The 15,707-nt window shown below is 44.1% G+C and overlaps 2 protein-coding genes across 3 annotated transcripts; both read left to right on the plus strand.

Annotated features, from left to right (window-relative positions):
- Window positions 1-3,613: 3,613 nt before the first annotated feature.
- Window positions 3,614-5,503, plus strand: LOC115081998 (endogenous retrovirus group 3 member 1 Env polyprotein-like). The gene has a single exon (XM_029586258.1). It carries the CDS (start codon window positions 3,614-3,616, stop codon window positions 5,501-5,503), a length of 1,890 nt encoding a protein of 629 aa, XP_029442118.1.
- A 3,107-nt stretch (window positions 5,504-8,610) lies between these two features.
- On the plus strand, window positions 8,611-14,577 carry LOC115081996 (biorientation of chromosomes in cell division protein 1-like). Of its 2 annotated transcripts, none has more exons than XM_029586256.1 (4): window positions 8,611-8,882; window positions 10,826-10,950; window positions 12,324-12,541; window positions 13,943-14,577. In XM_029586256.1, exons 1-3 carry the CDS (start codon window positions 8,685-8,687, stop codon window positions 12,538-12,540), a joined length of 540 nt encoding a protein of 179 aa, XP_029442116.1. In that variant the 5' UTR covers window positions 8,611-8,684; the 3' UTR covers window position 12,541; window positions 13,943-14,577. The 2 variants fall into 2 exon arrangements, with proteins under 2 accessions (XP_029442116.1, XP_029442115.1); XM_029586255.1 differs by having other exon boundaries at window positions 8,612-8,882; window positions 12,324-12,529.
- The last annotated feature ends 1,130 nt before the right edge of the window (window positions 14,578-15,707 follow it).

Genomic DNA, 15,707 nt, shown 5'->3' on the forward strand with positions numbered 1-15,707 from the left:
GCTATAACCCACGCCCACTTCAAAGAACATTTCTATAGTTGGAGCCTCTGGAAAGCCACTGGGTAGCTCCCATCCTCAGCAACGACAAGTTCGGGTGGGAGGCAATTAGTTGTCCCACCAATTTCTTTATGTCCCAGGATGCCCAGTGCCACTCATAGGGAGAGACATTCTCTGCAAATTGAGAGCCAATTTACAATTCGATTCCAATGGTGAAATCAAGCATCCTTCGCTGATAATCCCAGTCTCTCTCATTTGTCCTCTCCAAGAAGAATGGAGACTACATCTTCCCATAGTCGAACGAACCGTCGAACATCGATATGAAGATAACACCCTCCTTAACGAAAAACGAAGACGACTGATGGATAGTGTACCCCAAGTATGGTCTGAACAGAACCCGGGAGGAGTAGCTATCGACGCTACCCCCATATGGATAGAGATGAAACAAAATGCACAGGTGATCAATCAACCTCAATACCCCATTCCATATATGGCCAGGCAAGGAATTCAGATACATCTGCAGAGACTGTATGATTTGGGCATTCTCCGACGAATCCGATCTGCTTGGAACACCCCTTTGTTGCCCGTAAAGAAACCTGGATCTAATGATTATCGACCGGTACAAGACTTAAGGAAAGTAAATAGTCAAGTAGCAGATCTAGTAGCCCTCGTACCAAATCCATATTCAATCTTGGCTCAAGTCTCTCCTGCGTCAAAGTGGTACAGTGTCATTGATCTCAAAGATGCTTTCTTCTCCGTTCCGGTAGCGGAGGAATGTCAGAAGATTTTTGCCTTCACATGGGAAAATGCACACACTGGAATAAAGCAGCAGTATACATGGACTCGTTTGCCTCAAGGGTTCAAGCATTCACCTACTTTGTTTGGTGAGCAACTGGCAAAAGACTTAAAGATGTATCAAGTTATGTATGGGCCAGTCATACAATACATGGATGACCTTCTGTTGTTTCGAGAAACGTATCTCGAATGTGCAGTATCCACCCTCCACTTGTTAAAGACTTTGTATTCCAAAGGATACCGTGCAAGTAAAAAGAAAGCGCAAATTTGTGAATTGGAAGTAGAATATTTGGGCTTCCAAATCCGTGAAGGCACTCGTCGACTTGGAATCTCTCGTACTAGTTCTATAAGAGATCAACCTGTACCCACTTGTAAGAAAGAGCTTCGAGCGTTCCTTGGAGCTACAGGATACTGTAGATTGTGGATTGCCAACTATGCAATTATTGCCCAACCCCTGTACGACAAGCTGCGGGGTAAAGAAGCAGAATCTCAACCTTTTCAATGGGAAGGACACGAACTAGCAAGATTGCACCAACTGAAAGAAGCCTTGATTGAACCCCCAGCTCTAGGGTTACCAGATGTAATGAAACCATTTCATCTGTTTGTTGATGAAAAGAAGGGAATGGCCATTGGGGTATTGACTCAAACTCTAGGCTCATGGGAACGACCTGTTGCATATCTGTCAAAAGGAATGGACAATGTTGCAAAAGGATGGCCAGGTTGCCTTCGAAGCATTGCGGCTGCGTGCATATTAATTCCAGAGGCAGTCAAATTAACCTTTGGACAAACTCTGCAAGTGACAACTCCTCATACTATTCAAGGACTACTAGAAACTCATGGACCAAAGTGGATGACTAATTCTCGTCTTGTAAAGTATCAAGCCTTATTATGTGAAACTCCCGAAATTCAAATACAAGACAGTAAAAACCTAAATCCTGCAACCTTATTGCCAGCTCCCAAACCAGTCACCCACAATTGTGAAGAAGTTATGGCTACAGTACATTCCAGTCAACCCGATCTAAGAGATCAGCCCTGGCAGGGAGCTTGGACTTTATTCACTGATGGAAGTAGCCAGGTTATAGATGGAATTCGGGTCGCTGGTTATGCTGTAGTTTCTGAAGACGACATCATCGAGGCCGAGCCTCTACCCCCAGGGACATCTGCACAAAAAGCTGAGCTAATTGCCCTCACTCGAGCTCTGCAGCTGGCAGAAGGAAAAACCGTAACATCTATACTGACTCTAATATGCTTTCCTACCATCCAAGTACACGGAGCCTTATATAAGGAACGAGGATTTCTGACTGCTGAAGGAAAGCAGTTAACTAACGCATCTGAGATACACAATTTGCTAAACGCCGTCTGGGCACCAAAAAAGGTAGCTGTCATGCATTGCAAGGCACATACAGGAAAGTCAGATCCCATTGCAAAAGGAAACCAATGGGCGGACAAAACAGCGAAAGAAGCAGCACGTGTGCAGTCATTACAAATAGCAGCTAAAGCTTGCCCACTCCTACAATTTCCAAATGAAAGTCCTGTTTATTCCATAGAGGAAAACGACTGGGCACAGAATGAGCAGTTTCACCAGCAAAGTGGTTGGTGGATTATACAAGATGGTCGAATATGGATACCAGAAGCTATTGCTTGGACTATAGTTAAAGAAGCCCATAATAAAACCCATCTTGGTCGAAACTCATTAACAAAACTATTGGAGAAAACGTATTACATCAACAGAATTACTCAGCTAACAAAGCATGCCATTAATCAATGTGTCACATGCGCAAAAAACAATCCCCGGAATGGGCCTGGTCCTGCCCCTGGACATATCCTACGGGGAACTACACCATTTCAAGTTTGTCAAATCGACTTCACTCACATGACTCCTTCAAAAGGATACAAAGCAGTGTTGGTAGCAGTCTGTACATATACTGGATGGATTGAAGCCATGCCTACGCGAACTGAAACAGCCAAAGAGGTAGTGTCCTTACTTCTTCATCAAATCTTACCACGATACGGATTGCCAAGGCAGATTAATTCTGACAATGGACCAGCTTTTACCAGTGAAGTCACTCAACAATTAAGTAAAATTCTGGGTATCAGGTGGCATTTGCGCTGTGCTTGGAGACCCCAAAGTAGCAGAGCAGTTGAACGAGCCAACAGAACTCTGAAAAATCAAATAGCTAAATTGTGCCAAGAAACAAAGACTAAATGGCCAGACATCCTACCACTAGCTTTACTACACGTTCGATGCAGTCCAAGGAAGTCTGGCCTAACACCTTATGAAATGATGTATGCAAGACCTCCACCTCTCCCATCCTTTCCTGAATCGCTGCAAATCCAAGGAGAAATGTCCCTCAGCAACCAACTTAAAGGACTGTATGACACAGTCGTTGACATCCGTAACTATACTTGTGAGACTGAACCGCTAGTCTTGCTGACACCAACTCATCCATTTCAAATTGGAAATTCCGTATGGATAAAGGAATGGGATAAATCTGATTTCCTCAAACCACGATGGAAAGGGCCATATACTGTGCTATTAACTACTCCTACAGCTGTGAAAGTCTCTGGATGTCCATCATGGATTCATTGGACTCGACTCAAACCTGCTTCCTCTCACTGGCAAGTCTCCAGGATTGGGGACCACAAATTAAAATTCATTCAAGGCAGGCAAAGAGGTACTCCTGAGTAAAAGACTTAAGTAAATTACTGAAGAATACTAATGTATCCATTTCTTTCCTTCTTTTTAGACACAATAATACATGAATTCAACTCTCCTCATCACAAAATGAAGTGCTAAAAAGCCATCTCAAAGGCTCTGAAGATGGGGTGCCACCCCAGCCTAAACCTTCGACTGTCAAGATTTCTACAGGTCCTACTACTGATCTCATGTGCATCAACCCTATCTCTTAAGCCTCCCCTGAGCAAGAATTGTACTGTATGCATCAAACAAATACGTACTACAACTCAAGATGGATTTCAACTTGTTTCTACAATTATACATCAATCTCAACCCCCATCGTCTTGTACAGCACAACCTGCCTGTGCTTTAAATACAACTCAAGGATATCAATCCTTTCATCGATGCTTGGACGGCAATAAAGTCATTTGTCATTCTCCAACCACTCCCAAGTACTACAACATTACCCTCACTGCTGGGTTGCCAAAGAGTCCCACAACCAGCATCATACCAGAGGGAAAAGGAATCTTGTACTACATCAACTCTACCAAGATCCTAGTGGGAGGAGGATCTAGTGTTACGCTCACTTTCGATGCCTGTGAAGCAATTGATAAACATCCCAATGCACTCCACTGTGGATCTCAATCTTGGAAAGAATCCTATGTTTACAATCATAAATACCTCTGTCCCCACAATCGAGCAGCTAATCCATCTAGCTGGATACCTTGTGTTGGGGATCTTACCCTATCCGGATGGGCCCTGGTGTGTGACTATACTGGAGGGGGTTACCAAGGCTGCCAAGGAGTAGGTAGACTAACGAAAGCAACTGGAAACATTGTGTCCTTGCAATGGCCACTTAGGAGTGAAGGATCCCCATGGCAGGACACTTGGGGATTTGGTATCGACGGAACAGGAAGAGATCCCATGACCTACATTACAATCACGCAGCGGAGAGACAAACCCCGTCCCATCATCCACCAAACCACTGTGGTTGGTTATCAATCATTCTTCGATGAAGTATCCCAACTGACTGAGGAATTACAAAAACATATAACTTCACATCAAGCAAAAAATATGTTTGTGAATTTAGCCGAAAATATAGCTCTCTCTTTAGAAGTCAAAAATTGCTTTGTATGTGGAGGTACGAACACAGGAGAGCAATGGCCCTGGGAAGCCAAGGAGATATTTCAATCTGACCTCAATACTCTGAATACAACTGTAACTTATAAACGAAAAACCAGTCCATACGAATGGGCTCTCCAGACTGATGTCATTGGCAGACAATGTATATCTCGACAACATTCAAAATTATATAGCGTACCTATTGGGAATTCCCCCTGCACAGGGGTCCTTACTGTCAGCATAAGCAATCATACCTGGTGGCAGATGGAGAATTCTACCATGCCTGCTCCCTTTTGGACTGAACCAACTCTAAACAAAACATGGACAACTGCTGGAATACCTACTACTTCCTTCACCGCTCCTGATGGATATTATTTTGTATGCGGTCGAAGGGCTTATGAACAACTACCTACAAGCTGGTATGGAACCTGCTTCTTGGCAACAATCCGTCCAAGTTTCTTCCTATTACCAGTCACAGCTGGAGAGACACTAGGAGTCCCTGTGTACAGTCCAATGAAACCAAACAGACGTCGTAGAAGTAATAAAGTTTCTATTGGAGATTGGACTGACCAAGAGTGGCCACCCGAACGAATTGTGCAGTATTATGGACCTGCTACATGGGCAGAAGACGGTTCTTACGGATATAGAACCCCTATCTATATGCTAAATCGTATTATTCAACTTCAAGCAGTGTTAGAACTCCTAACTAATGACTCTGCTCTGGCTCTCAACATCCTAGCAAAGCAAAACACTAAACTTATTACAGCTGTTTACCAAAATCGGTTGGCCCTGGACTATCTCCTAGCCCAGGAAGGAGGTGTGTGTGGGAAATTTAATCTGTCTAATTGTTGTTTGCAGATTGATGATAAAGTAAAGTCATCGAGGACATCACTGACCGGATGGTACGACTAGCCCATGTTCCTGTACAGACGTGGACTGGAGTTCTTGACTGGACAGCGTCATTGCCCAACTGGCTCACCTCGATTCCAGGGCTGAAAGAGCTCTTTATTCCTTTATTGTTTCTCCTAATTACTTGTATTTTATTTCCTTTATGTCTCCCTCTTATTTTCAGAAACTTACGTTCCATGATTGAAAGAATTGCTGATCGGAGAGCAGCTGCCCACATTATGATGATGAACAAATATGCTTCAGTTTCCACATTTCCCTCATCAGATTCATCTGACTCAGAAGATGAATACTTTGATACTAACTTATGATGTCATTCATGCAACTAACTTACCTGGGCCATTTTGTTAGCTGGGGTAAGCCGGGCTACAAAGGGGGGTGACGCCAATAGGGCCCACCCGTCTCAAACCCGTGAAGAAACCAACAACCTAGCAACATATTAGGGCCCACATTAAGTGATAAATGTATTAACTATTGTCTGTCTTTTCAGCTACCTCACAGATGAAAGTGATACTTCTGCCTTCTACCGAAGTTGAAGTATCAAAGGGGGGAATGAAGGAGTTCGATTTTATGAACGTCTGAAGAATGAGACGACTGAAAACTTTCAACTAACCATGCCAGCAGTGAAACGCACAGCCATCTTGAATGTATTAACATTTGAAACGCAAACGGCATGTATTACGTAGTGACGCAGTTACGTACTGACATTTAGTGGAGCGTGACTCCATTTTGTAATAATAATTTGTATTGTATTAATACGATCACCGCTATAAAATGTCTAACACGTCAATTAAATGACGAATCGATAGCCTGATTATGAGCTACGCCTACTTGAAAATGCTTGTTCAGCAGGATTATAGAACGCATGTGTGAAAGATAAGAACTGTAAAGTGTATAAAAGTTTGCTCCTAAGGGGGCGTGGCATGCAGTTGTACTAAGCCTTTGTCTTAGCTGCATCTTGCTGGCAATAAAAGTCTGTCTTTACGGATCAGTTGTCTGGACCTCCTTACTGACTTTTGGATACGGTTACAATCTCACTGTAAGCCAGAAGCTTAAGATATTGTTCTTGCTCTGACTAGCAAATGGTGACATGTAAATTACTTGGTAGGACCTTGTTTGGATGAGACAGAGGGGGCCAATGTAAATGCTTTCCTCTGAAGCCTGCAAAAGTCCTTCACACCTATGCATATGTTAAATTACCCTCTGACTCCACTACAAAAGGGAGGGGGGGGGGGGGTGCGCCATGGCTGGAAGCCAGTAGTATGAGCCCCTGAACCGCAGTGACACCAAGTGGACCTGGCTACAATTGCTAGGATTAAATGGATATTTCCACAGAAGGAAAATTTTGAGTTGAATGGACCTATGGCAGTTCTTGGAATCAGAATTGGGGTGTAATCCCGGACCAGAGTCGATGAGGTGCAGGGGGATTGATTGCTAATTAACTTGTTTTAATTAGGTATAAAAGAAAGGTTAACTTTTGTGTACTGTCAGACAGGCAGAGTGAGACAAAGAAAGGACATAGCAATGAGGTGAGGTTCTTACCTCAGCCATATGGCTGCTACTACAAAGGAAAGAACAGTTGCAGATAGATTGGAGTGTTTCCTCATAGTCATAGTATGTAGAATATTTATTTATTTATTTATAGATTTTTTTTTTGTTATATAGTAATTATATAGCAGTACCGAAAAAGTAATTGTATATAGTAATTATATAGCAGTACCGAAAAAGCAGTGGTTTCCTATTTTGTAGTGAGAGAAAAGAGTGTGAGTTTCAAGAATTTTCTGGCCTTTTGTTTCATTTATAACTAGAAGAACAATATTTAAAATAGTATCTGCATACATTCAGTATCAGGCTGACTTAGTTGCAGGGAAATTCAGATGATTTGTCACGATTTTATATAGAGAGGGAATTTATATTTATTTTTGTGAGATCTGGGACTTCCAATCTCCTGAAGCAAGAGGACACTGCAGCTGAACTGAGCACAGGTTTTCAAGCATCTGCATCCGCTTTATCAAGCACACAGTGCAGCAGCTTGTCTAAAGAAAAGGAAACCAGAACTCACGTAAGACTTAACTGAGAACTTATATTATTATTCTGGCCAGATTTTAGGTGGGAGTTTGAAGTATTTTGTAAGTTAATTGAACTGAGATCCAGAGTAGGGCTAGTGATTTATCTTTTATATTTTGCAACCTAATTTCTCTCACTTTTCCATGTTAATAAAATCTTTCTTTTTTTATTGTAATGCCATTTGTCGGTGTTTGCTATAGAGTATAAGAATCCTAATGTGCTGTGTAACTGTGCATGCAATACTTGCTGTAGCTACATAAGGTGTCTGGTTAATCTCATGTTCTGTTCCACTTCTAAAACTGAAAATATAAGATCCTTATTAAAAAGAAAAGACCAGCCACTCTACCAACTAGGCATAGCCCCATGTTTAAAACTTCACAAAAGAATCTAGAATACACATAAGGTCGAGCTCTAGCAAGTCTGTGCAAAATTGTGCTTTTTTGCAAATCTTATGGCTTCCCTAATTGAATGTTTAGATAGAAAGTTTGCAGAGCAAGCAGACAAGCCCATCATAAAGCAAAGAAAGTCTTAAATATGAGTCAGCGGCACATGGGGTTTATGTGGGTTTGAAGCCCATTTGTCCCTGCAGACATTTCAGATTTCTGGCGTCCTTTTTTATGTCTATTTTCTGTTTATTTCACATGTTTTCATGTCAAAGCAAATGCATGTGAAGGGGGTGCAATAAAAGCAACGCCTAATGTTTTCTGACTTTTTCTTCAGGTTTTTTGTTTGTTTCAGTCACTGGTTTCTTTAACTATCATCTTGACCCTACATGAGCCGAGAATGAGGCAGGATTACTAAGAGAAGCCATGTAAATAGCGCGCTCTCTCTCTCTGTAGCAGGCACGGGTCTGTGCTCCTCCGTATCCCAGCATGCAGTGCAGACATGCCGGATTTCCGGCGTCTGCGCTAGAGGCCCGCGCTCCTCCGTATCCCAGCATGCAGTGCAGACATGCCGGATTTCCGGTGTCTGCGCTAGAGGCCCGCGCTCCTCCGTATCCCAGCATGCAGTGCAGACATGCCGGATTTCCGGCGTCTGCGCTCCGCCGTATCCCGGCATGCAGTGGGGCGGGAGGCAGGTTCCGGGCAGGGAGGTGTTTTAAAGCTGGTGCCGGGCGGAGATGGCGGACAGCGCCGGCAGTAGCAGCGCGAGCGGCGGGGCCAGCGGGTCCTCGTCTGCGGGGGGCAGTGGCGGTGCCAACCCCGCGTCCCTGCCGCCCGGGGACTCGCAGCTCATCGCGCTGATCGTGGAGCAGCTTAAGAGCCGCGGCATGTTCGACGGCTTCCGCCGGGACTGCCTGGCGGACGTGGACACCAAGGTACCTTCGGCAGATCTCTGCCGGGGCTGCAGAAAGGAGAGCCGCAGCGGGTCAGAGGGAGGGGGCGCGGCAGGGCCCAGCCCACACCTGCTTTAACAAAAATGGTACAGGGCTCGCCGACCTCCCTGGGGGGGCAGGGAGAGAACTAGGGAAGCACCAAAAGCCCACCTGTCTGCCTACAAACAAAGGGATGGGGCATACATGAGCCCATCACAGTAGGCCAATGCTTTCTATATACAAGAGCAGGAGAAGAGAACACGTAGTACGATGAGGACCATGGCTGCCACATGTAAATAGCAAAGCTCCCATCTCTCAGACTGAATCCTATCCAGAGCACAGCGCTCGCTCTGCTCTCATTCAGCCTGGTGATAACACAGAGCCTGGGAGACTCCAAGGAGAATGTGTGTGTGCTGAATAAAGCGGGGGCCAGCTAACTATCCATTAATTATCATTTTCCAGGCTTCCTGTTATAGCTAGGAAGAAAAGGCATGTGTGATTACACGTGTGCAGGAGCTGCTACATGTTATAAGTACCACTGTTGATGAATAGTTGCTGTAAAGTGGCTAGAACAGAGCCCAGTGGTGACTCTTTCATAGCACACTTGATCAGATCTGAAGGCACACTTGTTGAAAAACACTGAGATAGGGGCCTGGTTTTGCCTCATTGAATGTAGGGAATTGGGATTCTGATTTTCTTCAGGAAACGGATGGGAAAATCAGAACTCCACCTCCCTGCATGCAGCGAGACAAAACCAGGATTGAATCAGCCTGTTCAATTGGCTTGATGCGAGGGATGCTATAGAACTGAAATGGCAGAGAGATGTAACAGCAAGGGTCCTGTGGTCCAGGTTTGAAAAGGTAATATTAAAGAGAGCAAATCAGAGGTTGTAAAAATGTAGATATCTAATGCTAAGGCATGGTGCTGTTCTCATAGTGATAACTTCTGAAAGTTGATAAGAAATGTTTACATATGCTCAAGTAAAATCCAGCACAGTGATTCCTGGCCGCTTTTATGCTGTAGCATGCTCCGCACTGGGCTTGCTTTGTTGCAGCTTGCCATCACCTTCCCATTTTATCCCACCACCCCCTGGCAGCACTGTTTTTTCCTCCTCCCTACCTGGCAGCACCACTTCCTTTAACTCTTCCCCTCACCGCTGACATTTACAATCTTCCTCTCCTTAGTTGAGATCATTTTAATAGGGCAAGTAGTGCTGTTTACTGCTGCTACCACCTCTGCTGGCCCATGCAGTTCCAAATTCAGCAGGAAGCTGGCAGAGGAGGAGGTTGCAGCACCTAAGGACTACTGCCCACTGACTCTTCCTGCTGATGGGAGGCTGTGTGTGGGGAGGGAGGGAGAGAGAGAGGAAGACGTTGCTGCCAGCAGTGGTAGTTGTGACCCCCCCATCTTCTCTCCCCATGGGTGCCAAAACTTTGCTGTACACTTGAGGTTCCCCTGCAGCACACAGTTAGGAACCTCTGATCAGAGAACTGGAAAATTGTGTAGCATGAAGGCAGATCCTGTATAGTGACAAGCCACAGAATTTCCTTTCCTTCAAATTGAGTATTTCATGCAAAGTTTTGACCTTCCTTATTTACTGGTCCTTTAAATGAAACTCTGAACAATAGTTTCGTTCCTTTGGGGAGAAGGTGGGGTGGCGGGAGGGAGAACTAAATATAGGTGGCACCATTTTCTTCACCTGATTTAAAGAATCAGTTAAGGGTCAAAATTGTCCACCTCTTAACTTAAATGGTAGCAGAAATATGGGCAATGTGTTCTTGGACAGAAGAGTGTGGCTGTTCTGGATTTTGGAATTACATCAAATTCATTGTGCGGTGTGTCCGCATAACTTCTGTGCCCTTTCATGAATGTTTCTGCCCCGTTTGTCCTCTACTGTCTGAATAATTTTGCAGTGTCCTTTTTATCTTCCCTACATTTGTCCTTAGCCAGCTTATCAAAATTTGCGGCAGAAAGTGGACAACTTTGTGTCGACTCACTTGGACAAGCAGGAGTGGAACGCAGGCATGAATAAAAACCAGCTGAGGAACAGCCTGAGGCAAAGTGTGATCCAGTAAGCCAGCAGCATCCGGACTGGGCGCTCGCAGCCAGCGGTGTCCAGACATGACACCAGGCATGGCACGCACAGGAAGTAATCTAAGTGTCGAAGCCTCATGGGGATCAGAACACTGCAAACAGAACCAGATTTTAGGTTTCTGGCATCAGTGAAGAAATGAGGATTTATAGCTGTAGCAGCCCTCTAATGAAAGGGGAAAACACTGTCATCTACAAAGCATATAATTGAAAGTATAGCCTTCAGGTATTTTGCTGACTTTCTGGTGCCTTGTTTAGAGCATTAAATTAATGGCAGGAGGGCAGCCATCTTGGTTTCCCAACATGTTGATCTCCTATAGTGCACTGGAGGGGATGACAGTGCTCAGAGCTGAAGGAGGAGTTGTGTGCAGGTCAGGCACAGGGGAGAGTGAGGGCTGCTAATAATTGTTTTGGAGCAGTAATATTGAAAAAGCCAAAATTCTGGCAGTGGATCACCCAAATGGCTCATTGAAATAGTGGGGTAGTTCATAGGATTCCTCTGTCAGTACTGCCAGCCAGACTTCATAGTATCAGGAAAGTTTTTAGTTGAAAACACTTCAGAGAACTCATTTTCAACAATGCAGTGACAGAGAGTAGGACTTGAGCATTAATCAAAATGGAGGAATAACCTCTCTTGGAGGCTACACAGGATTCGTAAAATAAAATGACAGAAAAATGGAGGTACAACCCCTTTAAAAGGAAACTTGAGTAGGTTCTGTTTTTGTTAACTTTAAATGAGCAGTACCTGGGGAGGGTCTCACTGCAGCCGTTACTGAAGAAGCCTGCTGCACTGTCCATATAGTGAATGGATTCAGTGGCTTTCCTCAGCTGCTGGAGAACTTTCCCAAGAGTTGTGGGGGTTCTCAGTTTGACTTAAAAAGAAAGGTAGTAGGATGAAGCTATACCTTAGTTTTGGGAGGATCTGGTATGACAAAAGGCACTGGTAATGTGTACAATGATGGCAATAAGACTGGGAGGAAGGGTGTGCTACTGGAGGAAAGTGGTAGAAATATCAGGCAATACTACAGGCAGCTGCTCTTCCTCGTTACCGAAAAGTGTAAGTGAAGCTGCCGAAAGTGGCCCATTAAAAAAAAAAAAAAAGAAATCTGTAAAATGAAAGAATAAAGTGAAAACTGCTGTAGGCTTGCACTAGATACATTTCCCCTACTGATAGCTCACGTCGCTGTTTCTTTTGAAACTTGAATTTTGACATTTAACCTGCTGCCGGTTTCTCTTCTCTGGGACAAAGTGTTCTAGCCTGTTTCATGCAAGCACCCGCACACACATGTAAGGGGGCAGAGGGATGGGGTGGTGACGCTTCCCTACTGAATGCTGTCTTTGATTTTCGGGAAGGTCTGGCATGCTGGAAGCTGGAGTGGACAGAATTATTTCCCAGGTGGTGGATCCGAAACTGAATCACATCTTCAGGCCACAGATTGAGAGATCCATCCATGAGTTCCTGGCTTCCCAGACGAAGGAAGAGCCCGGTCCCACTCCTCCACCCCCTCCCCTTCCTCCTCCAGAGCCCAGCACACAGGATCCTCCTGCACCAGCCCAAGGTACCCTGTAAGGTCTCGTATCAACCTCACAACTTTTTCCTCTTTTTTTTTTTTTCTCATCTGTTTTGGTTTTCTCCATTTTGGTTTTTTTTTTGAGGGGGGGGGGGTTATATTTTATTTTGTACCATAGGTTTAAATCATTGCCAGTTGCAGTAATCCCAAAGGCACCGCATTAGAAGTACTGATAATTACCTGAATTGCAGTATATTATTAGTAGCTAGTGGAACGCATGGCCCGCCCGTGCAGCGGAGGGAAGCTTCAGATCTTGTGTAGATGGGGAGCGGCAGGGTTAAGAGGTGTTAGTATACCCTGGCAAACACTCTTTGGCCTGTAAGAGTACCTCATGCCCAGAGGGGGAAGCTTCCACTTAAGTGTAAGAGTAGCTCGTAGCGAAAGGAGCTTCCCAGGTGGGATCTTTCCTATGGTGGGATTCATAATTAGACTTGCTGCTAGAAGAAGTCTATAATTTAAAAAGAAAAGTATTTCCTAAAAAAAAAGTTGTGGGGATGTTTGTTTGTTTTTTTGAATCCTGATCAGTGAGGATTTGTCTTCCTTGAAGTTTGCCTTTAAGTAGCAGGCAGTGTTGTATAAATCAGAAAAGTTGCTTCAGTACACCTTTCCCTTCATGATATGGATTTAATGGTGGCACATGTTGGCTTGATTGAGTCCCTGCAGCAGTTGCATAAGGATCTGGAGCTTGGAGCTGGGCCAGATTGGCTTTATATAGTTACTGGGAACTGATGAGAGAGTTCACTCCTCCAACCCCTTCTGCAGTTATAGCAGGGCCTCCAGCATGGGTTAGAGGCACTGCCTGTGTCTGCTGGGCTGAGCTTACGGTACTACTCCCAGTTATGAACTCTTCTTGCAACCTTTAAGGAAGCACTTTTCAAAAGTTTTACATGGGCACACTTAATTGAGCTGAAAGGGGGCAGGCATAGACACAGTGAAGTACACTTGAGGATTTTATTTTGCAAACTCTTTTTTGAGTACTTTATCCCGTGGACCTTGCACCCATGTTCCTTATGATTTCTAGTTTCCCTTTGAAAATGTTGTGCTTGCAGACCTATGGATTCAAAGTCGTGGCAGGCCTGCAAGGAAGATGTTTATTGCCCCGTAGCTTTCATAACGCACACGCAGCTGTTCCTGTTTGTAAGTCAAGTATGCGTGGCCTTGCTCCCCAGGCCAGGAGTGGCCAACTGAGTGCGCAAGAGCCACAATTGCACTCAGGTTCTCTATCCATAATGAATATGCCTGAGATTTGCATATAGTGGGGGCAGTGCATGCATCCTGAAAAGCAGATCTGTTTGGATTTTAAGCACTGCAGGGAAATGTGCTCAGTTTCTCATTCTACTGGACCATGGTGTGGGAGAAGCAGGATCCTGTAAATCTCTGGTTTGCATTTTTGTTTTGCAGAGCGTGCTCTTGGCCAGGCAGCTGTGGCATAAGAAACGTGATCCATTTTGGACCAGCGATGGGCCACAATTGGCGGCGTCTTCCATACGGCTGAAGTTGCTGAACGTACATAACGCAAATCAAGCAGAGGAGCTGTGATCTGGTGTTGGCACTGCCCAGTGCCGACCATGAGGGCTTGGCTAGTTTCTGCTGTCTGCCCTGAATTCAGCTCGGGGCATTGTTGGCTTGAGGCAGTGGGTCCAGCCCCTTCTGCTGGGGGTGGGGTGGGTGTAAAGAATAGATAATCTAAGGAGTAGAGCTTTTTTTCTTTAAAAAAAAAGTTCACTAGTGTGAAACATAGAGGGATCATCTTGTTTGTTAGAATGTTATGTTTTTTTAGGGCAATGGATAGAGAAAAATAGGTAACCGAATTTAGCATGAAGGAAGTTGTAAGTAATGTGAGACAAAAGGTTCAGTGGTTGTTGGGCTATTACCGACCTATGGTGGTTTGTTTTTTCACAAAAGCAGGGAGATAGAATTGTGCTGAACATCGAGAAGCATGAAAAGAGTACCATAAGCTTACAATGAAAGTGCTCTGTGTTTGTTCATTTCCCCTTCTGAACTGAGAAATAAAGACAGACTTTGACTTTCTTACAGACTGTAGCATGGCCTTTTATTTTTTTTAAGAGAAACTCAAGTGCTTTGATTTTTGTACATTTTGTGGAGCAAACCCTTCTGTGTGTGTATTGCAGATGTTTCTCAGGGTGACTTGGAAATGAGTGATATTAAAATGTAAGCAAAAACATTCCATGAATTTATCAGTGTGTCTAATGCACTGTAGTGAGTAGGAAAATTGGTGATTTTGTCATAGATTACACAACACTACACTGGCTCCTGATCCCTTACAGGATACAATACAAAGCCTTTGTCCCTCATCCACAAAGCACTATACAGCAACAAAATCAGAATGGGTGAATCCCACGCTACACTTCCAAACGCCACAAAGGAATCTACGTTCCCCAAACACAGGCCTTCTCACCATTGCCTACCACAGCTCAACCAGGGAACGTGCCCTCTCCATAGCAGGTCCCTCCCTATGGAACACCCCACAGACCTAAGACTTGTTTGTTTATTTTATTTATTTAGGGCTTTTATATACCAACATTCATGATACCAATCATATCGTACAGGAAACAATGGTACAATAACATGAACAATAGGTGAAGAGAGAGCAAGGTGATCAAAAGTTACAATAAAACAGGGGCACTTGAACCAACGACAAAAAACCTTCAAAAAGAAGCTAGAAACATGGCTCTTCCAAAAAGCCTTCCCAGCACACTAAGGGCCGCCAACACTCATCTCACTCCTCCCCCCCCACAAACCCAAGCCATATTTTGAAACCCAATTAACGCAGAATGTTAAGCTTCTATATCCCTAAATGATGATAAGAGATAAAGTTATCCTTTTAATAATTTGTTAAATTACTCTTTCCCCCCTGTTATATTCTCCAAGTTCCACACCCTGTTACAATGTAACCCACTTATCTCGTTCCATGTAAACCGAGGTGATAACACATGTTGAATGTCGTTATATAAAAGCAAATAAATAAACACACTTATAAGTATAGCAGTTTTACTTATAACTCTGAGAATAAGCAATAAAAGCATACAAGATTAGAAAATGCACAAAAATACTTCCCCTTACAGTTCCCAATGTGAATCTTATATATCTGTGTAGATGTGGGAACATAGCATGCTAGCAAATCAGCAGCAGCTCATCAGGTACT

The sequence above is a fragment of the Rhinatrema bivittatum genome, unplaced genomic scaffold (assembly GCF_901001135.1).
Source record: "Rhinatrema bivittatum unplaced genomic scaffold, aRhiBiv1.1, whole genome shotgun sequence".
Taxonomy (NCBI): domain Eukaryota; kingdom Metazoa; phylum Chordata; class Amphibia; order Gymnophiona; family Rhinatrematidae; genus Rhinatrema; species Rhinatrema bivittatum.